The 27,886-nt window shown below is 43.8% G+C and overlaps 1 protein-coding gene across 1 annotated transcript in view; it reads right to left on the bottom strand.

Annotated features, from left to right (window-relative positions):
- Positions 1-312: 312 nt before the first annotated feature.
- Positions 313-27,886, bottom strand: part of GALNT5 (polypeptide N-acetylgalactosaminyltransferase 5) — a 42,943-nt gene continuing 15,369 nt past the window's right edge. Inside the window, exons 3-10 of the mRNA XM_066621554.1 lie at positions 21,641-21,760; positions 19,105-19,240; positions 16,104-16,223; positions 14,980-15,097; positions 13,588-13,911; positions 9,120-9,200; positions 7,762-7,923; positions 313-453 (exon numbers count right to left, since the gene is read on the bottom strand). Of these exons, the coding sequence (XP_066477651.1) occupies positions 313-453; positions 7,762-7,923; positions 9,120-9,200; positions 13,588-13,911; positions 14,980-15,097; positions 16,104-16,223; positions 19,105-19,240; positions 21,641-21,760 (1,202 nt within the window). The remainder of the gene's footprint in view (positions 454-7,761; positions 7,924-9,119; positions 9,201-13,587; positions 13,912-14,979; positions 15,098-16,103; positions 16,224-19,104; positions 19,241-21,640; positions 21,761-27,886) is intronic.

The raw sequence follows: 27,886 nt of genomic DNA, 5'->3' as shown, positions 1-27,886 counted from the left end.
GATCTCTATTCTTTACTTTCTGGGAGAGAAACCAGCATTGATCTAGTAGAGAAGAATTTTAGACATCCTTTTTCAGACCATTTTTTTCCTTCCAAATTCTTGCCGAGTGCTCCTTCAGGTGACATGCTTGGCTTGCATTAAGCCACGTCAAACCAGCTCCCTCTCCTGATCACTCTATATGCTTCTTTTAAACTGATGGGTTTCGATTGTCGCTGCCAGTTTTGTACTTGCTATCAGAAGTCTTGCAGCTGTCATTCTTGAATTTGCTGGATTACAAAGTGGCTCCTCTGTCTGGCATGCTCATCTTTCTCTTCAGTCCGCATAATAATGTCCAAACTGCCACTTCTGATAAGGATTGGAGGATGAACAAATGTTTGCCCTCAGGGTCTTCTGAGACTGATCCACTTCCAAACACGTGGCCCTTGGAAGGTGTTCTAAAACAATGTGATCCATCTAAAGAGAGACAAAGACAGAATGTATGTCTAGAGCTGCTAAATTACCATTTATGTGGAGCTAGGGAGGGGAACAAATTATGCTACTGTTTAGTTGCTTCTCTGCAAAAAGTATAATTCATTGAAATGCGGAAAGGGAATGTTGAGAGGCATCCAAAATTTCCACCTGTACTTGGACCAGAACTTTATTATACCTTCTGTCCTGCAAGGCTTTTTAATTTTTTTTTGAAAATGCAAAGAGCAGAACTCTCTTGCTGTCTGAATGGTAATTATCATGCAAAGGAAATAATCCCAGATGGCATTTGCAATATAGGATAACTTATGGCAGGAGATCTTGGCTTTCATATTGCATTATTTCTCATTTGATGAAGTAGAAGAACACTTACCATGATGAAAAGTGGGCTGGGTAATTTGTTAATTAACTCCAAGTGCTAAGATGCAAAATTGGATTATGAAATCGTGAGAAGTTTGAAAGAGCAGGGCTTGTATTCTGCTTATTTTCCATTTAGGCTACACTGTCTTTGTCTAATTATCCAGAATTCCATGATGACAATACTACTTCTTTCCAGTGTTCTCAAGGGAAACTATAGACTTACTCTGAGAAACATGAGTTCATTTTTCATAGCATCATTAAACATGCTATAGGAAAAAAAATGATAGCACCTTCACAGAGATGCTAGTGTGAATTGTCAACATTTAGTGACTGTCAATATTCCCATCCATATTCTGAAAGGCTTAGATGAATTTTGTGAATATCTGAAAACAGGTATACATCTTCCCATTTTTTAGACAACTTGAATGCAGACAATCATGTTTAAAGTGAATATCAAATATTTGCTGCTGTATCTGTGAGTTTCCAGACATTCACCTAATGTCCATTTTTTCTTGCACTATACCAGTGTTCTTCATCCTTGGGGTCGGGACCCCAATTGAGTTGTCAAGCCTCAGTTGTGGGCTCGAGGTAACTTATGGGAATGAAAAAGGTTGAAGACCACTGGACTATGGCACCATCAGGTAAAGGGGGAGGCATCTGGTGTACACCTTCAGGTACCATGAGATGGTGTCCCAGTCCCGCTCAGGTTCTTAGCAGTTAGGCTAAAATAGCTTTCACTAGTGCTAGGCATCATAGTAACGTTTTATGCTCTCTTGAATAAGAATATTTACACTATTACAGTGTAAAAATTCTAATAAGAATATTTATACTGTTACAGTGAACAGTGCTGGGAGGGCATTATGGGGGTGGGGAGTGGACAAATAGGGTCCCAGGAGGGGGGCAGGATCAACTGTGGACCCCCAGACTCTTACTTGATTGATTAATTAGGGGTGTGAAATAGGTTGAAGATCACTGCACTATACCAAGAATTTCCAGTATCCATCCTAGTACTGGGGCTGCTTCAGACGTGTCTATTCATCACTTGATTATATTGCAGCAACTGTTACCCTGCACATGCCCAATCTAATCTGATCTCAGAAGCTAAGCAGGGTCAGGCCTGGTTAGTACATGGATGGGAGACCGCCTGGGGATACCGGGTGCTGTCGGCTTATACCATAGTCTTTCGAGATCAAGGTTGCAACCATATTGCAACATCCAAGGTGGATCTGCATGTGCGAATGGGTACATTAGAGATTTGACATCACAAATAGAACCACCACATCACCCATAACACAATGCTTTTCAACTGAGTCTGTCAAATCACACATTCAAGCCAGTCCTGGAGTGTATGAAAGCCCAGGGCTGATTCACACATACATGTTCATTATGACGTGATGTTGTTGCGCTCAGAGTATCCCTATTCCTGCTCTGTTTCATTGGCTGCCACTTGCAAGATGCAGAGAGATGCAAACTCTGTACATGGTTTTCTCATAGCATTCCTCTAACAATGTTGTTGAGAAAATGCAGTGTGGCAGAAGCTATAGCTCTGCAGCAACCATATACAGTCCTCATTGTGTAGATTGGGCTTTAGGCTGCTAGCAATATTGCTTATATAAAAATAATAATAAAATGAAGTTGATTTTATTGTAACATCAGGAAGCATTTGCCTAATACGTATACCTTTCATAATTTATTCTGCTTGATGCTGTGGAGGCTTGGGTTTTGGTCCACAGGAAGCAGAGGCCATTGGCTGAAAGCAAAGTGAACAAACTAGACTGACCAGACAGAGGCAGCAGCAACAGAGGTATGGCTATGCCTAGAACCATGTTTTTTAATGCTGCTTTGGTACGTACTAGCTAGCTCATTATAAACTGTGGTCATGGTCAACAAAAGGCTACAATCCTAGGCATACTTACTTTAGAGTAACGGCCCAACCCTATGTCAGGGTTAGAACATAACCCAGGGTAAATTTGCAGGCCTGAATAAGGTAGGGCCTAATCTTTGTGAAGTGCTGAGTCACCAGGACTCAGGTGTAAAGGGAGCTAAATGATAAGACAGGTGATGAGCTAGCATCATGAGACAGGGTGTGGCAGCAGCAGGAGACACCACCCATCCTGATTTGTGCACAGTGCTTTATAAGGAACTGTGAGAGCCCTCATATGTGGGGTTGTTGGTGGTCATGTGTGTTGTATATTTTGCTGTCTATTTTATTTTGCTATGCTGCTGCTATTTTTGTTAACTTGTAAATACAGACTGAAATGGTAAAGGATTTCCTTGCGTCTGTGTACTCTCTATCGTGTGAGCTATGTCCTGGAAGCTGCATTCCGCAGGACAACCAGATAAGGAGCTACTCCCTCCTTGACACCCTACCAGTGTTAGCATTAGCAGAACGCACATTCCACTGGCAAGGACTGCTGCAAAGCAGCCGTAAAGCGCTTTGTGGCAGTGCTAGCAGTCAATGTGACAGTGGGAAGGCCAGAGTGTTCCTGTGTGCCTTGGCAGACATTGGGAGGCCTGCCGGAGGAGGTAAGCCCAGTATGGGGAGGATAGGGTGGGGCGGGTGTGGAACAGGGAGGATGTGGGGCAGGATGGTCAGATCAGGACCAGGAGGGGGCAGGATCTGCAGCGGTGGCACACACTGAATCCAAATCCCTTCCTGGGTCTGATCTGCCTGCATAGATCAATGCAGACTTGTGCCAGTAATATCACTGGCGCAGGTCTGAGTTGCCACATAATGGTTGCTGGGGCTTACCACAGGCAAGGGGACAAATGTCTCCTTACCCTGAGGAAAAACTCCTCGCAGAATCAAGCAGAAGCTGACGCCTCTGCATAACTACACAGGGATTTAGGTAGGATTGAACTGTAAATTTGCACTGAACACAGTGGCACTTCCTTCTGATTAAACATGCATAGCATTGTTCTATAGATGATCTTTCAGGGGGGAAAAAAAATCACACGGTATACTGAATGTATCCCATAATATGGTTACAGTTGGAATATTATTTTCTATTTGCTGGCTACACAGAGATGCGTGTGATCAATTGAGGGTGAGATTAGATTATGTCAATATGTCATCTCCAATTTGTAACCATGTTTCAAATGACAGAATATTTTTTATGACTTGACATTTGCTAGAAACCTGAATAACATTTTTGACTTCTGGAAAACGTCCTCTAGATTCCATATGTTCACGATTAGAAATTTTCCATAACACTGTACCTAACCAAATACAGGGCCCCATCCTAAAAGCCTTTCAGCACTGATACAGCCATGCCAATAGCATGTGCGCTGCATCATGCAGTTGGGGGGGGAGAAGCAGTCACAGAGGCCTCCTCAAGGTAAGGGAATGTTTATTTCCTTACTTCAGAGCTGCATTGTGGCTGCATCAGCGCTGGCAAGTTGGGTAGGATTGAACCCTGAATACGTGAAACAATTACAAAGTTAGATATCTCAGACTAATTTAAAAATAGTTCTATAGTGAGAACAACAAAAATACTAAGGGTTGAAGAGTATACTTGACATTAAATGTACGGAGAACCTAATCTGAACATTTATACTTCTTGACCTTAATACAACTCCCACATCTACATTCCAAGATCAATGTGTTTCAGTGCGTAGAATGTTTGCAATAAATATGAGAAACATGACTTCGGGTTCCTGCTTGGATATGAAGCTCACTGGACCACCCACAGCAAATCATTTGAACAGCCAAGCCTACTTCAGATAGTTGTTAAGAAGCTAAAATGCCACTCAGAGTCCTTAGAAAAAGACTGTGCTAAAAATGTTAGCAATCCAAGGTGAATGATGGGCCAACACAAGCCAGCCGAAAAGTGGTGGCACATTTATGCCTTCTTAAGAGTAGGGGAGGTTGGGCAGGAGTGAGTTCACGTCAGCCTAGGGGGGCCAGTGTGGGGCGTTGAGGAGGGTATAACGGGGTGTTTCAGGATGGGGAGAGGGTGGGTGGGCGAACCAGGCCCAGAAGGGGGAGGGACCTGTCTGGCACTTAGGCCAGATCCTAACCTGGCATTACACCAGCCTGCTTGGATCTGCACCTGTGATTTCACTGGCACAGATGCAAGTAGGCCCGCTGAGGTGGCTGGGGCATTATGTGGGATAAGGGACATAAGTTTCCTTACTCTGGTGTGCTCCCTCCACCTTCAAACCTGAGCTGGATAGGCCAGCCGGCCTGCCTGTTCCAGTGCAGGTTATAATTGCGCTGCCCAATGAATAAATACTGACTCATTCTAACAGTGTGGGTATCAATATAGAAATTTTGTTCTCCATTCGAGAACTGTTTTGTTACTGAGTTCCCCCAAAGCCTGAGTATGAACATTTTCTAGAGGTAATCAAAGTCTCATTTGGGTGAGCATTTGATGAACAAGGATGAGCAATACAACATAACTCGCATCTTCAGGTGTGTGTGTGCATGCTGGAATGGCTCCCATGGCCCCACTGTATGCGTATATCTAAATACTAGTAGCCTAATATAATGGGCAGGTAGTCTTTCTGACTTTTTGGATCATGGATTTGGAAGGAATGGAAAATGGGGGAAAATGGGATGCTGAATTCAGCGGTGCTAACTTGACGAGTACTCGCAAAGCACTTATGGTGCAAGGAACCCCAGTGAAGCTTGAAGCTCAAAACACCATCTGTTCATATGAACTAAAACGCACAAAACAAAAACACAAAAGCTTCCTGATTTTGTACACTTGATGTTGTCTGTAAAGTTTACTTCCTGATAACATCAAAAATATAGGCAGCTCTGTGGGTGATTTTTCTTCATTTTCTTCATTTGAAACTGCACGGATATAAGATGGGCCTGCAGAGGACAGGCATTACCTTTGCAAGAAATAAATCCATCTTTTTGGGTTTCATATGACAGCGATAACTTAAGGCTATGTTTCTCCCACAGGGCTAGTGCTATGTTCCTTCAGCATCTAAAGCTTTCATAAAAACTAATCTGATCTCTTACTTCTGTGGATAGAATTGTATAGCCCAGGCTTGCTGCTAGCTCAATCTCGTGCAGGTGCAATCATCTGTGTCCAATTGTGCCGAACTGGGTATTATGGGTTTGTAAAAAAAAAAAAAAAAAAAAAAAAGGAAACAAAACTTTCTTTATTGTAGCAGGGACTGCTCCGTCTTAAAACCCAAAGTTCAGCAGTCGATCAAAGAACATCAATGATACCTGACAAGCTATCTGGTAACTTAAATGGCTGGTCATTTTTCATATACTTTCACAAAACCTCTTAGCCTCACAAAAGAAGCATTTTCAGTTTTAGGAGGTTTAGCGCTGAGATTGGTAAAAGGAAACTAAATGGAAGCTGTCTCAATATCAGGATATTGTGTAAGATTATTGATCAGCTACTATTGTTGCAGTTGTCCCCCACAGTACTTAATAGCTCTGCTAAAAAGTACACCCAGGTTAGACATAGGGAGAAAATCATTCTTGTTTAACCTTGGCACTTTTAATTGTTTAGAGTTGTTTCTAGAATCTGAGCATTGTAAAGACTGAAAGGATTTTTCTAAAAAATTGGTAATTAGCTTGATTTGTAGACCAGGTCAATTTTCAGAAACAATTATTAATTAAAATATTTACATTCCTCCCTTCCATTCCCAAAGGGACTATCAGGGCAGCTATTTTTGATTACTGTGTCAAAATGAACATTTGATGACATATGGATCCTCGTTCTGAAATTCAAAGATGTCTGAGAGGCAGAAACCACAACACTTGGCAAGACAAATTTTAGGTTTTAAACAGAACTCCTGTCCCAAACAATGACCATAAATATGAGGTCATCAACACATTCCATGAAACTCTGGGTCTATGTAGGTCAATAAAGAGTACTTTTTAACACAGGGTCACAATCCAGTTTACATTTAACATGTGACCAATGGACTTTCCATGCCTAACTCTATGAGATAAGAAGCTACATTACACTGAGTTAGAGCATGCATATAACTGCTCCATACAGTGTAGCCTGACTGGAGGTCTTTCCCAGATTTGTTACTGGAGGCCTGGCTCAGACCTGCTACTCATGATTTTGGAGGACACTAGGGATCAAATCTCAGACCTTTCACATGCCCTCTTATCACTGAGCTAGCACAGCCTTTCCCAGAGCCCAGATTGTACACCCTACAATCTAGTAGGGACAGATTCTGGTTCTACTATAGAATTTTAGCAATGTAGATTTTGAATGCTATTCTGTCTTCTGGAAGCCTTAAGGCATAGAAAATGGAGTGTTTTGAATTCTCTGCCAGCTTCAAAATCTACTGAATGAAGAGAGACTGGCACGTATTGACATCAATCATACACAAGAGGCATGAGGGTAAAGTTCCATGGAAGAACTACTGTCACTGAAGGCACACATTTTGTTTTAAGATGTGGACCAATGTTCCTTGAAAATAATGAGATATAGCCTTTGATAGATAAGATGCAGCTCATTTCACTGCCCAGTTGGGCACCTGGAAAAACGGCATTCATCTGCTGGCCTGCCCAGGTCGACATTTCAATAGTGAAGCTCAACTCCGGCTGCAGTCCTAAACCCGCTTACTAGAGACTTTGGAATTGTACCTACATTTGATGAAGCTTCTGAATAAAAATGCACAGCATTGTACTGTTAGGGCTTAAGATACATGGCTGCTGAAAGCAACCCTATCTCCTTAATTCTCATTTTAACTATTTGTTAAAATGCTCTACCTGCCCTACAATGTTTCCAGTTTGAAGCTGGACTGGGTGTTAAAATTATTGAATGGTTACCCTCTACTTTTAGTGATATTTTACAGGCAATGCTTGTACAAACCCTGTCTTTGCTTGAATGAGAACTGTCTGCTGTTGCCATACAAATGTAAATGACCTCAAAGACTCCCTTTGTTTTGCACCATTTCCAGTTTAGCCACAGTGAAGGGGAAATAGCAGTTTGCAAATGCTGTACTTACAAGTTCTGGATGAAAAGCAACCAGAGATTTATGCAACCATTTCAGACTATTGTTTCTTTTATCACAAGGGTGCAGGCCCAGTGTCCCTTTCACATCAGTTGCTGCCACACAGGAGTCTTCATGCTGAATTAGTCTCAGCCAAGTGTAATTGAAGTTCTGGTTCTGCATATGGAAAAGAAGTAGGAACAGACACAGTTTTGCTCTTGGGATAGTGCCATTAACCCCACCCCCCATTTTGGTCTGAAATGGGAAAAGCTATAATGAAAAGACCCAATCCTATCCAGGCCAGCCTGCACATTGCAGAGACACTGACATGGCATCCGCTGCATCCCATGTGCCAGCTGGCAGCTAGGTTGGCTAGGAAAGGTAAATAAAGAAAATATTTACTTACCTCCTCTGCCACACTATGGGGCCTACTCAGATCTACTCCAGTTATTTTGCTGACACAGATCCAGACTGCTGCAGGGGGCATGTCAGACGTGGGATGGGAGCTGTGGATCCTGCAGCTGACACCCAACCCATTCCACCTGCCTCAGCCCAGGTTCGATCTGAACCCCAATCCGCCCCTGCCATCAATCTATGTGCACTGATGGCTCATTCACAGCCCATCACTGCCAGCGCAGGGTTTACTGGCTGCTGTGCCATTGGTAGCAGGCTGAAGACCATCAGAGTGGCTGCAACCTTGGCTGTGCAATATGAAGGTGACTGCAAGATTTCCCAGCATATCACACAGATAGGATTAGCTGAAAGAAGCCTACTTTCAGGCATCCTGAGTAAGCTTGTGTCTGCTATTTTGCAACAGACTAACACAGAGCCTGAGGGCCCTGGCCTCTGCCCCCTTAAGGGATCGCGTCACTAACGGAGCTGCAGGGACTGGGATGTACTCACCAGTCCCTGCAGCAGCCTTCCCGGGGTGCGGGTAGCCCTGCGCGAGCGCCTGCAGGGCTCTCCAGCTGCTTTGAACTGAAAGTGGAGTGAACAGGCTCCACTTCCGCAAAACTGGAGCGCGATCACTCTACTTTCACTTCCAAGCGGCTGGGGAGCCCTGTAGGCGCTTGCGCAGGGCTCCCCGCACCCCGGGAAGGCTGCTGCAGGGACTGGTGAGTACATCCTAGTCCCTGCATCCCCCCCGAGTGGTGCGATCTTGGGGACTGCGTCGCTGCCTTCCCCCTGCCCCCACTGCCTCCCTCCCTCCCCTGCAAAGACTTAGTGGCTCTCAAACTCTAGGAGAGTTTGAGAAGCACTGGACTAACAGACTAATGAACTCATTGTTTTGGCCATCAGCTAAATAGATATTAAAAGGCAACCACACATTCCCTCTAATATGCAGTCTATAAAAGAAATCCAATCAGTCTTACCTTGTTATTGACATCACATGTTTCAAAGGCCAGACCAGATTTATCCACAGTGATGCACTTAGCCAGTGCTATATTGATAATCTAAAAAAAAAAAATCAAAACACATTTTTAGAAAAGTGACAAGGAAAACTTATGACATAATTTTTTTTATAACAACTAGTTAGCATTAGCTAACTTATGGTGACCTATCCTTAAGGAAAAAAGACCCCTATGGAACCATAACCCAAAAGCCAAATTGAAATTATTTGTTGGATAACAACTCTTGCATTTGTGAATCTCTCTGTATGCCCATGTTTTGCTCTGGAGGTACTTTGCTGGTGTGGTCAAGAAAGGTACAGGCAGAAAGCTGAGTGAAGGGGGACGTAATAGACTATGTCCAGAATTTCTTTCACTTTAAGGAAGTCTCTCTTTCTTAAAGAAATATTCCTTTCCCCTAAGAAATACATATGAGAAAAATGAGCGAAAACTGCCTCTCCTTTGTGACCTAAGTAGCCATTACATCAGTCTTCACTCTCAGACCTATTTTCATGCCTAGAAACCAGTGCACCTCACACTGTGGAATAGGAGAAAGACAAATGTGCTTAATAGACATGGAGAGCCAGGAATGAATGTGAGCAACAAAACCATAGTTACCCCATATATATTTCCACCATTTGATAGGAATTTCACTAGGTGATATCGGTTGGTGAGACTGATCTAGTGTGCAGATAGATACAATCTATTGATTAAAATTGATAGGAGTTTTGTTGTCATTATGCACATGAACACCATAACAATGCTGCTGGATTTGACCAAAGGTCCAACAAGACTTTGTGCACTGTATGGGTTTGGTTGTATCAAAACAGTGCAGTTGATCCTCTGAGTAAGAAACAAATGGATATATGATCATCAGTCTTTTGTTGACACACAGATGTTCAGAACAACCAAATCTGCAAGCTTGAAATGGTATACTGTACTAAACAAAAGATTTAGTTTAGCTGGGTTCAATTTTAATTAGCTGGGCTGAGAGTTAAGGGAACACTTGCATATTTTAAGGTGATTTTACTAATGTGTTAACTGCAGTAGGGAAAGAAATAGAAAATATTAAAGATGGCCTTTACATCTAACAGGGTGATGGCATTTGTTTATTAAACTGCTAGTTGTCTCACACTTTCTTCATTATTTCCAAAAGGCTTTCATAACAAAATGTTGATGATACGCAAATGCATTTAAATTTAATTAATCTGTTAAAAGGCAGGTGATTAAGCCTCTAAAATTCTTTGGTCTACTGACAGCTCTACAATTAACCCTTGTTTTTCTGGTACAGCAAACTTTCCTGTTATTACTTCAAATGCTGTGAAAATTGCAGGGGTGGGGAAGTCACCTCTGTTTGCTATAGCAGCATTTCACCAACCTAAGCAAAGGACAGGTAAAGGAGCAATTCTCCACAGCTGACCTTATGCAGCCCATCATCACCGCTTCTGCTCTCATGAAATTATCTTGCCTAACCAAAACTAATTCAGAGTATTTTTTTAAATTCCTCTGAGTTAGTGATGTGAGCTGTAATTTGTCAACGCAAAGGTCACAAAAATAAATATAAATAAGTAGCTAAGCCCTCCTGCTGTCACTAGATCTCAGTTTGCTAATGGATTCGGAATATGACTTCCTAATTACATCATGCATTGTTCCAGTACTGTACTAAATGGTCATTCAAGGATCTCCAAACTGTGAGTTTCTTGTCTTCGTTCTTTCCTTACAACAGCATTCCCCTGTGAAGATCACTCCAGACCAGGCTGCCTAGGCTTTGTATAGACAGCAACCCATTCTCGGCTCACCAGCAAACTCTGGCCTTTCCATTCCTGTGATTGGTAGGAAACAGGAACACCAGGCTGCTGCCATATACTGACATCATCCAAAGTTTGGGCCTCACTGCATTTGCAATGATGACACTGGGAGCACAAATGGCTTTGGTGGTTTCCCACCATCAATGGCCCAATTTCTTCCCCCAAAATCTACCTGGCACTAGTGGCAACAGCAGCAGCAATGGTGAACTCTTTCAGAGGGAACACTTCATAAGAGAGTTTCCTTTAGGTCCTGGTTGCTGTCTTAATAGTGTCCTGGGCACAGAAATGTAGTTTCCATGGTTCCTGACAGAAACTGATAGATAGGTTTCCCATGGTTACTTGAACCCTAAGAATCTGTTGCCACAGCACCAAGGGTCTAATGAAGACTGTACCGAGAGGTCACACTGCTTCTGCAACCACTGCCTGGTAAATTTGGTTAGGAAAGAGATGGAAGTGGCTGCAGTGGAGATAATTAGCATAGCAGCAAGCCCAATGAGCCTGAACTTTTGTAGAGTTAAGCTCAGCTCAGAATGATCTGTGGAGTCACCTTGATACAACTTTCGTGTTTGCAGTACAGTTTCTTTTATTAATTGATGTTAACTCTGAAGCTGGAGTGGGTACTGAGAATTCATCAGGATATCATATTACTGTTTTATGAGAGTTTGGGTAGGGAAACAGATACAAACAATTCCAATTTTATTCCTGAAAGGAAAAAAAATGAATTTCTAGCACACCCTAGTGGATGCAACTGAAAAGTGTGACATGCTTGAAGAAATTTGTCCCTGTACTTGGAAAAAATTATACTCAAGATGTAAGGAGAAAGATTTTTCTTCTAAACATAAAGCTTTACAGATAGTTATCTTAATTATGATAATACTTGCTAGTATCAAAAGATTGGCTTTAAGTTGCTAAGTGGCCATTTTTCCTTGCTAGTCATTACTAAAGAAGCTGTGATATGGAATGTAGTTGTCATATTGGCTGCTAATTGCTCTTAGTGGACATAGCCTCCATATTAATTTCCTGATTGCTCTTCATTTCTTTCCAGTACAGAAAGTGTTGTCCTGTAACAAACCAAGTACTCTTTGGCAACCATGGGAAAACTTGATCAGGGGGAGAGGAGCGCGGATGCAGCTCTGATACAAAGAAGTCAATGCATGCATCTTTCAGTGTCTACTTCAACAGGATCAAGACTGCAGAGGAAGCAACAGTGGTTTTGATGATTATAATAGGAGAGCGAGATGACTCATGAGCCCATCAGTGACTAGTGCTTTCTAAAAATGGAAGCGTCTCAAGACCTTTGCCCCTATATCAGGGCTGGCTCAAGATTCCCTGGCACCTGAGAATGCGAAATGCTGCCCCTTTTTTCCTTGTGTCAGAGAAACTGAAGACCCAGGGTAGTATTGTGCCCATTGATGACCCTACGGCGGTCCATTCTATGCATTAAATGTAAAACATTATAAAATCCGTATCAACCTTTGTGTAACCTTTTCATTAGTACAAGCTGAAAAAAGGGACACCTGTTAGTTGAAGATGAGTACTCAGGAATGTGCTTTGGACTTGTCTTATCATTTTGGTGTGAATGAATGTCTTCATAATGAGCTATGCTAAGCCCTACTGGTATTTTATAATGAGCAGTACCAAGAATAGGTAGAGATGATACAGGTATATTGCTGGATGCTTCGATTATGCTAACAAGTTTTGGGAACGTCATTGTGGGGGAAATGGAAAACGAAATGCTCATATTAATTTATTAATTTTAACAAGCTTACTGAACACTGCATGAATATTACTTAATCATAGGTGTATTAATAAACACGGTGATGGGATGTTGTCTTTGTTGTTATAAACATATAAACAACAGTGCACCTTTGTAAGGGTGTGCACAAATTTACAACTAATCTATGTTCTGGGCAATTGCTGGAGAAAAACGAATTAAAGAGAAAAGAAATATATCTGAACTAGAAGCTGCTTGTGTTTGAGTGTGCCACTGCTCCAGGAGAGCAACTGGGTCCTCCACACCAGTGATGTGCCAGCCTCTGCTCCTCCAACTCCCTGCACTGAAAAAAGAGGCAAAGGCACAGAAGAGGGAGTGCAGAGGAGAGGAGAGAGGAATGGCGGGCTGGAATGTCTCCCATGCTCTTTACTGCTACTCTCGTCTCCTCCACACCTCCTTTCCTGTTCAGTTCCCCTTTTATTTTTCCAATCCAAGGAGTCAGAGGAGCAGAAGCAGCAATGGGGGACAAGTGGGCACCCCCTGCCAACTTGCTGCCTGAGGCAAACACTTCAGTGAGCCTCAGGGGTGGCTGGCCTTGCTCCATATTATACACATACACACACACACATGCAGCTCTTGAAGCTTAGATGATGAAGAATCAGTGGACACAAATGCAAGAGGCAGTCTTTTGTAGTGGTTAGGATGTCAGACAAGGAGCAGAGAGATCTGCGTTCAAATTCTCATGCATTAATGAAGCTCACTGGGAGACCTTAGGCCACTGAATTTTGGTCTAGCCTACCTCACAGAGTTGTTGCACGGATTAAACGGAAGAACCCTTGTATTCCACCCTTAATGACATGGAGGAAAAGCAGGGAAAGAAATGAAGTAAATAAACAACACACTGCACCGGAACTGGTAAAAGTCAACCTACCAGGCCACTGGCTTTAACAAGAGGTGCCTCTAAATCAGGGTAAATGTTATCCAGATACCACTTGAAGCTTTTGCACTTGAGTCGCTTCCTCAGTTCTTTCTGCTGGCTCAATTCCCCAACATCCAGATTTTTGAGGACGAGGTGGTAAGCATGTCCATAGAAGATGTCTTTGTATTCGTCCAGCCAAACCTCAGCAACCCGGGCCAAATTCCGTTCCACGGTGGCAATGCGGTCTTTAGGGAAGGAGTAGGGGTTATCATTCCTGAAAATGTGCCCTACTCTGGAACAGGGGATGATTTCAATTTCCCCTCCGCACATCCAAATCTGGTAAGAAAGAAGAGGCAGGGTAAGATTAGCAATAACTATTGACAAACCTTTTCTGTCATTTAGCATGCCTTAGGATGTCTCCTAAGGCAGGCATTCGCTGCTGATTATTACATCAGGAGATTCCACACCATATCAACTCAAGTCAGGCATCATGCCAAAACCCTGTTTGTAAAGTCATATGTTGGAGTCCAAACCATTGCTGGAGCATTTCATTTTGACTCTTTATTATTTCCTAACTATGGTATTGTGGGATGTCTGAATTGAGCCATTGTATGATCCGTCACCATTAATACTTTACTCCTGGGTTGATGGGATATAGATATACAGATAAATATTTCTTTTAATTAAAACTCAATACTTTGATAAACAGGCATAGGTCATACAAACAACAAGAGGCAACATCACAAGCCAAAAGAACAACAAAAATTCTTGAAGTGCAGGAGATAGTTTACTGAAAACTTGAAGGTTCCAACATACAGGTATAACCTAATTTTCCACAGATTTTTCACCCGCGGCCATTGATTTATCTCAACTTGATGAGAAGGGTCTTTAATTTAAAAGGAAAAAGTTGTTTAACAATAGCCTCATTTGTGTGGGAGAAGGCAGCTGACAATTCATCAATCATTCTCTCTCCAGGCACTTAGAACAGCTTCACACTATGGCAAGCGACCACTCCCTTCTCCCTGAGCATGTGAAAGAGTGCAAGTGATTATCATCTCCTCTGTATTCCTTCCCCCTGCTATGCTCCCCGTGAAGGGAGGGGTTGCTGCTTCAGAGTGAAGCCTTTCTAAGCATCTGGAGAGAGAATGATTGATAATTGTCTGCCTAATGCCTCTGTCATGCATTACAAAGGTCAGCAAGACTGTTTTTAAATCGTTGAACAAAAGGACTTTGTTTTTAAAATGTATTTCCTTTAATGTGATTTTTGGTATCCACATGGGTACTGGGAAATGAACTCTTGTGTATACTGAGACTCAACCTGTATTTTGAGCTGTGTGCTGTTCATCAGGTTTAAGACAATAAGGAAAAGAAAAGGAAAAATACAGTTTAAAGGATGCAACATACCTTGAATGAGATCTCCATGTTTTCACCTCCCCACACATCAAGGCCAGGATCATATGTCCCAAGTTCAAAAAAATACTTCTTATCAATAGAAAACAACCCACCTGCCATCACAGGACATCTAATAATAGAACCATAAATCATTTATCAATATTGTGCTTGGTGGAAAAACTATATTTAGCTATTGTAGGGTCCTATCAAAATACACAGAACATAAGGCGTCCCTTTATGTTTATTACATCAAAGTGAAATCAGATCAGACCAAGTCCTGGTCTCACACAGCTGCTTAGCAGCAGTCTGTGTCAGTAGTATAGCCAATTCTATCCTTCCCCCTTTGCTGATGCAGCTGCACCACAAATGGGTGTGCTATATCCAGCGGGCCATGGTGGGGACAGGTATGGAAGCTTTGAAGGGGAAAGCGGATTTACCCCCCCTTAAGGGGGCAGAGGCCAGGGCCCTCAGGCTGGGGTGTCGTGATGCCCCAGTTGGAAAAGCCCTGGTCTAGCCCCTAAGGCAGCATGGGTCTCTTGCTGCCACTGCTCCCCACCACTGCTCAGTAAATCAGGGCCAACGCAGATGCTAAACTCTGCAGCTGTTGCTGCTTCCCACCATCACCCAATAAGTCAGCCAGAGGCCAATGGGAAGGCTTCTGAGGAGGCAGTGGAGAACAGGCAGCAACAGTAAATATGAGTCCTCCTTCATGCTGCCACCTGTAACTACTGAGGCAGTGGTGAAAGAGAACTGTCACCAATCCACTGACTGGTTAGCTTTTCAAGCTAAGAACCATCAGTGGTGCCTAGCCAGGACAGTTACCTGGGAACCATGCAATGGATATGCAAGAGTCCTCTTTGCTGCCATCTATAACTACAAGTGGCAGCATGAAGGAGGACTTATGCAGATCTGTTGCCCGGTTCGTGGGCACCACAGGGATGGGTGGGCAGCCAGCCTGTGCATGCACTTTCCAAAGCAGGAGGGACTAGACCATGGCAGGCCTTCTCAGACTTTCGTCCCAGCCAACCCCTCCTAGCTGGAGCTACCACTATTTTGAAAATCTTGCATGCCCTTCTCCCATCCCAAGAGCATGGTTCTGAATCAGCAATTTTGCCAATAGAAGTCCATGTGCTTACCTAATGATATCGGTTTCCTTAATCTTATTTTTCTCAATGACATCTGGAGGAATTGGCTTCCAGCCAAAATTCATTGGCCATGTAAAAATACCACGCTGAAAGCTGTCCACGGTCATGTAGCTAAAAGGAAAGAGTAAATAAGAGGTGCCAATTTATGAAACAGAGGAAATTACCAGAAAAGACTGAATGGAACATATATCACTTGGGGAGGTGGGTGATAATGTCCCAACATGAAAGCCAACACCTTTAAAAATTCTGACATGATTGATGAAAGATGTAATCATGACAAAAATGAAATGTGTAACATGTTTTAATAATACTTTTCCCACCAAAACCTTCCCCCCCCCCAAAAAAAAAAACCTCCATAAGAAGCTTAAGGAGAGAAAAGCTAACCAACCCCAATGTTTGTACCACTCAACTGAGTCTTTGGAGAACAGAGTTGCTGCACAGAGTAAGAGATGTCTACTAGGACGAGGACAACGTATTATATTAGGCCAGGGGTGTAAAACATAATGTTAGTGTTCACAAATGTGCCTTACAGCATGTTTGCAACAGAGCAACGTTTGCTCTGCCGGTGTGCAGAGCTCAGGATCGGGTTCTATGTCATTCGTCCTTAGATGTGCTTTTTTTCAAGTGAAAATAGCTGCCAGAGGATCAGAACCATGACTGTGTTGAGGAGGGAGGAGAATTTTTAACACTCCCCCCCATAGTTTCTCTTTGCTTTGGGAAGCAAGACTGGCAATGGCATTGCAGGGACAATTTTGGTCCAGGATGCAGTACAAGGGTAAAAAGTTAAAAAGATCCACCACCAACCCCATTGCCATGGTCCAGATTGGACCCCCTCTCCATGGCTGCTATTTACATTTGAAAAAAAAATTGTACGCCCAAGTGCAAATGATGTGATTAACATCATATTTAATTTAATCCCCAGCCACACCAAATTATTCCATTGGTTTCTCAGTGAACCAATCACGAATGCTTCTCAGTGATTGCTCAATCCTTTACATGTTAACTTGGAAACAAGTTCCACTGGGTTCAATGGATTAACTCTTGCATGGTTAGAAAGCGTGCACGTGACTAGAATCTTAGCTACTTGCAACTGATCTTAGTTGGATCAGGACATCTGTTTTGGGTGCAGGATATGAAGGTTCAATCAAGGAGCAGTCCATGTAAAATGTATTATTGAGAATGCCAAACGAATGGCATATTTTTCTTTTGCCACTAGTGTTCCCAGTTTAGAACATCTTTTTTTTTCTGCTGTGGAATGCCTTCCTGAACCACCTCCAGCTGTAAAAACTGTTCTTTGGAATTACAGTTATTTAAAAAAGTCAGAGATATGATCAACTGTAATGTGATACACTAAGGGTGTTTCCAAAGCTGCACTCTGGCTCCTTTAGCAACACCCTTGAACTGAGCAGTCAGAGATCTGTTTTTCTTTCTTAGTTTAACTGTTTAGTGCTATCCACCACCACTGCTGCCAATACAGCCTCACTGCATCCAATGGTGGGGGCAATCAGGAGGCCTGCAGAAGCTAGGATATTTTTACTTACCTGCATACAGGCCCCCTGATGGCCTATGGGCCTCCTCGGATCCACATCTGTTATATAGCTGGTGTGAGTAAATTTGAAGAGGGAAAAGGAGAAGGGGCCAAAAAATGGGGGATAGGACCTGTTATGTGCATTTGCCAGCAAGATCCTCCCTCTCTGGCCCCACCTTACCTCCCCCTCCCTGCCGCCAGCTTAGTGATACCTGTGGAGCCCCCCAGAGCAGCTGCCACATTCACCATACCTCTCAATGTGGTAGGTAGCACACAAGAGCAGCTCGGCTTTCCCACTGCTGTCAAGGGTTTCGTGCTGCTAGAATAGTTCCGGTAGCACAAGGCCACAACAGGATTGGTGCCCAAGGATTGGTTTTTTAGGCATTAGTTTCCTGAAGAAGGCTTGTGCACTGCAACAAACGCACACAGTAGCAACTCCTTGTTCTGTAAGCTGAAAGGGATGTCTGTGGAGCCACTTCTGAAGCTGCCTCATACCAAGTGAGACATTGGTCATCTTGCTCAATGTCATCTATCTGCAGTGACTGGCAATGGCTCTCTAGGATTTATAGGCGGCAGGGGTGTGTGTGTCTTTCTCAGTCCTACCTGGCAATGCCAGGGATTGGATTTAGAACCTTCTGCATGCAGAGCTAATGCTCTGCTGTACTACTGAGATACGACTCTTGGCTGGAATGAAAGACGGATGTATTGAATATAAGATTATTCCATAATCAGATAGATGGAAGCTTTTTGATAATACCATCATCTGCACACATGGCATTATAATCTAATAAATGAAGTTTTTTAGCTGCTTGCATCTCAGCCTGTCCCAGAGGGTCACCATTTTTGCTGTTTTAGCATGTAAGGAAAAAAAAAATCATGTATGATTTTGCAGGAATTGGAAATAAAGCTGGTGTAATTGGAAGAAATATATCTACAGAAAATGATTCTTTAATGAGACTGAACAATAGAGTATCCTTTTTTTCTTTTTGAGCCAAATGAATGAAAGTCTAGGGATGCTAGTAAGAAAAAGTTTTACTTATCTCTCCTGGGTTGTCAGGTCACCTCCCTCCATAGCATGCAGCGTACGCAGCATACATATGCAGTGGTGCTGGGTGCTAGAGGCAGGCAAGACAGGATTGGGCCCAAAGGCTGAAATCCTATACACCCTTGTTTCAAAGTAAACCTCATTGAACTCAGTGGGACCTCTGAGTAAAAAATCTTATACTTGTGCTGTAACTAGACTTGCTAAAGAACTGTCTGGAGTTCCAAGAGTGACTACCATGCAAGGACATAGAGAGTCCTGAAAGACAGATACTGATGCCACCCATCCAACAGGTGATCAGTGTGTTTGAAATGGATGCTTATGCAGGAACTGATCTGAAAGGGAGTTCCTTGTGTGAAGCCTTTTTTCATATACTAATCACCATGGAGAATGTGGGGCAAATAGGAAAATACTGATATTACCTCATGTCTTTGTCACTGATCACTTCAATAACTGGACAAGCAACTTTCTTTCTGTTTAAATGGATTCGATCCAATAGGGGCTCCAGCCACCCAACATTGCATTCCACATGAGAATCCAAGAATGTCAGGACATCCCCTACAAAAGAAAAAGGACATTACAGGTGCAGCCTATTTATCCACGGATTTTTAAATCTTCAGATTTGTCTCAACGTGAATGGGGTGGCAGTACTGAAAGTCACACACACCTTTGCCTCCTTTGCCCTGCACTGGTGTCTAGATCTGTTTCCAGGCAGCCCAAAACATTGCAGAAAGGCTCTGCCTCGCCCAGGCAGGGAAATAGCCCTGGAAGAGGTTCCCCTTGCAAGGAACAGTAACATTCCTGGAGCTCCTGAGCCTGCAAAGAGGCTGAGTAGGGGAAGGGGTGGGGAGAAAATCTCTGTAGCCAGAACATATGCAGCAAGGTAGAGCTTGCTTCCTCTCTCTGTCTTTCTCTCTCTCTCTCACACACACACAGGGGCAGGTGTGGTAGCAACAGAGGGGATTTCTTTAAAAAACCCAGGGAGTTGTCAGATCCTGGGGAGGGGGTTGAGGGTCCTCCGGCCAAAAAAGGGTTCAGACTCACCCTGTGGCAGGTCCCTGGGATGAGGCTGAGTGTTCTCAGGTCCAGAAAGGGGGGTTAGATCCACCCAGGTCCCCCTCTTTGGCTTCTAAGGTATCCTGGGTCTCATGGGCATGCAGCTTTCCTCCTGGCTGTTAGCCTTGCCCGGCTTCCTCCTCCTCATTGGCCTCCCTGGCCTTTATGGAATTCCTGGCTCCACCCCTCTCACCCAGTCAGCCCGGGCACCTGGTCCTGGAGCCAACCCTGCCCTGCTGTCTGAGTCTTTGGGAGGCTTGCTCGCCAGCTGAGTGGCTCTGCGCCCCGACCTGTCTCTTGCTCCTCCCCCCACCTGTCTCCCCGCCGCCCTGCTCCTGGCTGAGCCCCCCCCGTGGGGCGAGAAGATCCGGCGGTGTCCACAGGGGGGGAGGTGCCCTCCCTGGGGGCGCTGCTTGTGGGCCAGCATGCTTCCCAGCTCGTCCTCCCCCACCAGACCAAGCCGCAGGGCTCCCTTCCCGGCCACCCTGCATCGCTGCTGGCGGGGGGCCGGGTGCCTCCCAGGGGGTTGCCCTTCCCCCTGCCCCCGGCTCTCTGCAGTGCCTGGTTGTCTGCAGGGGTTGCCAGGAGTTTGCGCCCACTGCCGCCCGGGACTCTCCCCCATCCGTTCTCCAGCACCCCTGCACTTTGGGGAGGAGTGCCTCTCTGGGGGCTGCTCCTCCTCCCACCCATGGCTCCCCGCCAGCCCTGGCAGTCCGCAGGGGCGACTGGTGGGATCTACCCTCAACCTCCCGTGGCTCTCCCCCACCGATCCTCTGCCCTCCCTGCACCTCCAGGTAAGGCAGGGGCTGGCCAGGCAGCAAGTCCCTGACAGGAGTGTTTGCCGAATTCCCCCTCCCCCCTTGGTGCAGGCTATCACCAACACAAGCAAGCCTTCCCACCAAGCAAAGCATGAGATATAGCCTACAATCCTCTCCACACTTTCCTGGGAGTAAGCCCCTTTGTAGTCAATGTACTTCTGAGTAGAAATGCAAAGGGCTGGACTCTTAAAAGATCAGCACCCCAACTTGAAGGGTGAAAGAAGGTGGGCAGCTGGCAATGGGAGGACTAAGTACGGAGGGGAGCGGAGGGGAGGGGATTGATAACAGCTGCCTTAGTTTCCTTCCATCCGGAAGTGTAAGGCTGCAGTATTTGCATAACTCTATGGAATTTAGCACAAAGCATTTTTTGTTAATCAGCCGAGTCAAGGAACGGAACTAACGTGGATAAATAGGCTCCACGTATTTCTGTTACAGGCAGCGAATTGGAACAAAGCTGAATTTTATTTGATGGTCCCTCGTAGAAATCTTGCTGAGGGAAATTGATAACACCAGCAGTGTGATATGAAGTTCATAGGGGCAGCAGCGTGTGACATTAACAGTATGACAGCAGTTCCTTGTGGAGAGTGGGGAGGGTATCTTGCCCAAGTCTCAAGAACTGTTACTCCACTTTTCTATCAGTGACAAACAAAGCAGCTTACAAAGTGTAATAAAACAACATTACAGTATCTCACACCTTGACCAATTTACAGAGTTGCTCTGTGGAGCTAAGAACTGTATAGATAAAACATCTTTAAAGCCTACTCTGTCTTTAAGAACTAAAAGCACAGTAGAAGAATCATGTGGGAACTAGGGAACAGCAGCTTGATTCTCCCTTGCTTGCTCTGGGGAATAAACAGAGTGAATGGTGGGTATAGGGCTTGCACTAACTAAACTGTTTGTCTTTTAGGGGGGTGAGCTTGTATACTTGAATGTGCACAAGTCTATCAAATGTAAGCTGTAGGCTGACTGTATTAATTATATTTTAATCATATTCTAATCCCAGATCCCACACACTTTATTATGAACAGTTAATAGCATACAAATATCTGAGACCTTTCTGACAATAAGCCATCACTCTGCTTACCTTTTGCAATCTGTGCACCAGCAAGTCTAGCTCGTATCAAACCATGCCTTTCTTTGAGATGGAGAACACGGACTTTGGGAAACTGTGCCATGTATTGGTCTAGTGTATCCTTGAGGTATGCTGAATCAAAAGAGAGTAAGTAAAAGAAATATAAAGATCCGGGCTTCTTCAACATCTCTTAATGAGGGAATGAGAACAACCAACCCATCCTGAGCCACTGTTTTGCTTCTGGAAAATGGCAGGAAGCACTGGTGTAGCTAGAGGGGGGGCGTAGCACTAAGTTTTGCAGGGAGCCTCCCCGCAATGTGCAAGCGGCCCCTCCCCTTGGGAGTCATTTGCCTCGACTTTGCCCCTTCCCGCCCAAATGGCTCCGAAGGGGAGGGGAGGAGTTGCTTGCATGCTGTGGTGAGGCTAAAAGGAAGCGAATGGCTCCCAAGGGGAGGGGGAGGGGCCACTTGCACGCTACGGGGAGGCTCCCTGCAAAACTTAGTGCCCTGCCTCCCCTCTAGCTACGCCATTGGCAGGAAGTTACCTTCTTCTAGTGGCCAACAAGGGCCAGGGTCTGTGGATTGATCTCAGCTCTCATCTCCACCCCTCCCCCAGATTACTTTAATTTCATGTGAATTGAACCTATTAGAATGCTGATTATACAAAATTATCCTTTTTCTGTATTAATTGACATATTTTATGTCTTTTAATAACCCATCCTAAGTTAACAACATCCCTATAACATGAAAAGGGCAATCAGTGTGTCTCTTAAACTTCATCCACAATGACACTGCAAGGAGGCAGCTTCTGTCAAGCTAACAGGAGACATTCTAGGTGACAGTAAAATTCAACTGCTTGTACTTTTTGCTCGCTTGCAGTTGACCATACAGGAGAGCCCATCTGAAGCAACCAACACTGAGTGCAACCGATCCTTGATCTTTACATTGTTAGGGTCAATTCAGATCACAGTTTCATCACCTACTTGGCCCCATGCATTAAGATGTGTGTGCATGCACACCCTGGCCTTTTCCCTTCCTTCTTCACCTTTCCTTGTAAGTCACCCTAATTGTATGGAGGGGGTGCTTTGTCTAACAAACTCAATTAGGAAGACTTACCAGGAAAGGAGGGGAAGCATGGTAAGGGACAAGGAGTGACAAGGGGCAAGCAGGTTCACAGAGCATGAGTGCACACTGTTTTTAAAATGTGGGACCAGGCAGGTGAGACAGTATGGATGCATGTAAAAATCAGTTCAGTTTCAGTTTCAGTACCTTTATTGGCATACAGTTAAAAGATCATTAAACACTTTCATACAGCTAATAAAAAAAATGTTTGCTTATAACATAACACACCAACTTGCAATTAACTCCCGAAATTCAGAGACTTCAAAGAAATGGGGGCACGCTTCAGATTAGATGCCACAATTTGCGAGATAAATGTGGCTATCTGGGAAATGGTGTTAGGGTCAGTGGAAGCTAATAAGGCTTGCAATATAGCAGAATCCTCCAAGAAAAAATTGAGATAGGGTTGGAGAGCTGGACATTTCCTCCTGGCCTCATAATGAAGCGGACAATGGAAAAGAAGATGGACTAAAGTTTCTACAGCACGCTGAGAACATGGACAAATTCTCTCATGTGGAGGAGTACCATTGAATCTGCCCGAAAGGACAGCAGATGGAATGGAATTACTACGGGCCATAGAAAAGGCCCTTCTAGTTTTTGGACATTCCAAGGTGTATAAATAGTTGAGAATTTCCCCTACTCTGACCGGTAAATGAAAGTGTAATGGTGAGCAGACTTTGTTGGCAGCAGATAAAATACTGGAAGTATGAATATCCAGGAGTCTCTCTTTGATGAGCCTAAATGCCTCGTCTTGTGACAACTGGCCAAGTAAATCAGGCTCGACTCCCAGTTGTTTTATTTTTGTACTCCAAAATTTATCTGTAAAGTAAGGGTCATCAAGAAGATGGAATAGAAGAGTGTTGGAATCAGTGTTGTAGAGAATTTTAAGCCAATATTTAGTCGCTCTAATCCACGCCAGAGTTTCAAGTTGGATTTGACCTGATTCTATACAGAGCACCTCATAAGAAACACACCGGGGCAAACCTAGTATGCTTCTTAAAAAGACTGACTGAATCTGCTCCAGTGAGCTATTAAACGATTGGATCCAGAGTGGCACCCCGTATAGAAGTTGGGGGGAGCATTTCGCATTAAAGACCTTCAGTGCCGCTGGAATATACGAGCCACCTTTGCTATGGAAAAATTTAACAATGGCTTGCGAAGAGGCTTTGGCAAGGGAGCGAGCCATATAACGATGGCACGTCCATGCTAAATTATGCGAAAAAAGAATGCCCAGGTATTTGAATGTCCTAACCTGTTCTACAGTTTGTCCATTAAATCTCCACTCTCTTGGTCTCCAGGACCTTTCAAAAACCACAATTTTTGACTTGGTATAATTTATTTGTAACTCATTAGAGCAAAAGAATTCAACACACTTCCTAATCAAGCGTTTCAACCCCAAGCTTGAACGAGATAAAATAACCGCATCATCAGCATATAATAAAATTGGGACCTGCAAGTTCCTCAATCTAGGAGGGTGACCGTCAACAGTGGCTAGAGCAGGAGCCAGGTCGTTTAAAAAGAGATTAAACAGTGTAGGAGCCAACACACAACCCTGCTTCACCCCCCTGTTGGTGAGAAATTCATCAGTGCAATTACCTCTCGGGGAGTATCTAACTTGGGCAGTTGTATTTGAATATAAACCCCGGATAAGAGCAAGCAGTTTAGGATCTAGCCCCATACGAGCTAGTTTTATCCATAAAAGATTTCTGCTCACATTATCAAAAGCCCCTTTGAGGTCTAAAAATGCAACAAAGAGTTTTGATTTCATTTGGGTGGAATATTTGTGCGCTAAATGTTGGAGAATGAGGGCATGATCCAGGGTGGATTTCCCCTGTCTAAAGCCTATTTGTTCTATTCCCAAGATGTTAGAATGGGTAATCCATTGATTAAGGCGCTGAAGGAGAAGTTTTGCGTACAGCTTACCAATTACAGAAATTAAGCTGATGGGTCTAAAATTGTCCGGCTTGCAGGGATCACCTTTTTTAAAAATGGGGATCACTATGGCTTTAAGCCAGACTTTGGGAAATCGACCAGAAGCATTGATGGCTGAAAAGAGCGGGGCCAGAATGGACGTCCAGAATGAAGGATCTTCTTTGAGCCAGTTGGTAGGAATGGCATCAGGCCCCAGGGCCTTGCCCGGCTTTAGAGCTACAATTAAATCAAGAATTTCCCCTTCAGACACGTCAGGCCAAGCCTCAAAATTAGAGAAAGAAATCTCTGGGTCCCCACTACCGACAACTGCCGGATCAAAAAACAAGTCTGAGAAATGGTGGCGCCAAGAATGGCTAGAAATTAGATTAAATTTGCCCGTACCTTCATTGGAAGATCTAGAGACAATGTCCCAAAATGCCTTATGGTTGTTACTAGCAGTAACTTGAATCAGTCTATCCCAGGACTTTTTAATGAACTCATGCCGCTTGGACTGGGTCAAATCCTTCAGGGAAGCAATAGCTGTAAAATAGATTTTCAAATCTTCCTTGGAATTGCTAGCTCTAAAGTTTCCAAAACACTCCCTAGCATAAGACTTAGCTCTTTTGCAGTCCTGATCATACCATCCTGAATAGTCATTACTAGTCCTGCCTTTGGCCTTGACCGTTGGATTAGCAACATTTACAAAAATATGGTTCATTAGAGATTCAAAGGCAGATACTATAGATTCAGGCTCTGTTAGGGTCAGGACACGTTCCCTCAAGATCTTACCACATGAGTTATTCAATAATGACTGGATTTCAGAGAGGGCGGAATTGTTTCATCTAATTTTTGCTAAACAGGTGAGACTATCCCTAGCACGCAATGGAGGAGCTATGTGAGGTAAGTCTATGTTAAAAAAAGTACATAGGGGCAAATGATCACTCAGTTTAAAGTCATCGACTTTAAAGATGGAAACAAAAGGCAAAAAAGAAGCCGAAATTAAAACATAATCGATGACACTAGTACCTGCTGGTGAAACATGAGTAAATTCCGAAGCCCCTGAAAAATTGCACAATCCATTAAGTCAAATCAAATTAAACTGAAGGCTAAAGTTTGCCAGAGAAATCCCGGCATCATTGAAACAGATATCTTTGGAAAATCTCACTTAATGTCCATGGGTAGAGATAAAAGGTTCGCAGTCCTCACAGGCCATCTTGTGAAAGAGCTCAATACCGTCCCCAACTCATGAGTTGAAATCTGCACCAAGGATTACTGTAGCGTTGGGATAAATACTGCATGCCACGTTGCATTGTTCGGAAAGAAAATTCCAAGCTTGCTCCCGCTGTGAGCTGTTTTGGCAGGGGGGTAAATAGACGTTAAAAACCAGAAATGTCCGCTGTTGAATATCCAATTTGATGATTAATAAGTTGCATAGATTTTTTGATGCCTCCACAAGGGTCGCTGACAAGAGCGGGTTAATTAATGTTGCCAAGCCCGCTTGAGCGCGGCCCATCTTATTAAGTCTATAGGCTGGCAGATGGAAAGTTTGGTAATCGCCAAGAAGGATTGGTTCCGTTGCCCACGTTTCTTGCAGGAGTATGATGTCAAAAGATGTTAAATAGGCTAGGAATTCCTTATCAAGACTCTTTCGTTTCCAACCTGCAATGTTCCATGAGACCAACTTTACCTGGTTAGATAAATGTGTAGCAACAGCAAGGCTATGAAAGGGATAGCTGTCAGTCGAAAGTTGCCTTAGTCACAGTTGAGAAGAGTGAGAGTTCGCCAGGGGCGTAGCAGGACAATTGAGAGGCCAGCCGGAGTTGGTTGTTGCTAAGTCAAGACAACTTCCAGCTGAATCTAACTTCTGAATAGACGAGTTAAAATCGCCAAGTACTTCCTTCTGCACTAAAAGAGTTGGGCAAGAAGGTTGTTTGGGTGGAGATCGATGAAAAGATGCCTTGGGACAAGCGTCCAAGTCAAGTATGGGCAAAGGTGTTACAATTGGCAAAGACTGACACACAGTAGTCTCCGAGGAAAGGGGATGCTCACTCTGCTGTATCTCAAGCTCCCAGGGCGTATTAGTATGCGAGTTTTCCAAACCAATTCTAGTAGAATACGCACTGATCTTCTCTGATTGTAGATTTGGGCCCAAGGATTGGTCGATTGTTCGGAGATTGGATTGGACAAAGGAGGCATAAAAAGTGGCCTTTCAGCTATGCTAGGCATCAGAGGTTTAATTAAAAGTGATGAATTTGGAACTAGAAGAGGATCATCCCAGGGGAACATTCTTGAAACATCAGAAGGGGGGTGATTCGGAAAGTCCGACTGGAGGCAGAAGGAAGTCTCCATGTGCTGAGACTTCGTGAGCATGGAACCTGCACCCACAGGGTCCACCACCAGAGGGATTCGATTGATACCATGCGCTGTGCTACTCGAGGGAGTTCTAGAAGAGACATTAATTCTAGAACTAGAAGACAGTCCCTTAGTTAAAATAGGCGGCTTATGAGAATTAAATTTAAAAAGCGTTTGGCTTCCAACCTGTAAAAAAGTTTTCTGAATAATTATGTTAAAATTCCGAAAATGTATTCTAGCGTTAAAAATAAGGTTAGGTACTGCTTCTGAATTAAAAGCCAAATAGAGCCTTTTAGTATAGTTCCTGGAGGGCAAAAAGAAGAATTCCTTCAGTGCAGACAAATCCACTTGTACCTTCAACAGTTGAGATAGAGCCTTAACCGTCCTGGGTTTAGAAGACCACAGAAAAGCATCTCCATAAGGAATATTAAGAACTACAGCAGAGGGAATTGATCTCAGACGTGTATTGCAAGCAGTAGTAATTAAACTTCCCCTCTCATGTTGTGAGTTGTTATTGGGCTTCACTCTTAAAGGAGAGGGTGGCGCTGAGAGGGAGCTGGTCTGGCATGGATGAAAATTGCTGCCAGTTTGGATTTTGTTTTCCAACCGCTGCAATGCCTGTAAAACAATTTGCAGTTGTCCTTCTAATATGTTAAAACGTTCGTAGATTGTTAGAAGGGTCTGAGCGGAAGTTAAACAGGCATCTCCCAATGTTTTTAATTTCGCCACAGAAGATATGCTGGCATCCAAGCTTGTCTGAATTCCACCTAGCAGCTCAGAAGCTGTGTTCTGGGTAATTTCTTCCTTATCGGGGGCAGATAAACATACTGCTGATAAATCCAAAGAGGAAGAACAGAGAGGGGTAACATTTGCAGCC

The sequence above is a fragment of the Tiliqua scincoides genome, chromosome 1, assembly GCF_035046505.1.
Source record: "Tiliqua scincoides isolate rTilSci1 chromosome 1, rTilSci1.hap2, whole genome shotgun sequence".
Lineage (NCBI taxonomy): Eukaryota > Metazoa > Chordata > Lepidosauria > Squamata > Scincidae > Tiliqua > Tiliqua scincoides.
Note: the sequence above shows the minus strand (reverse complement) of the source record. Positions and strands in the feature narration are given on the sequence as shown.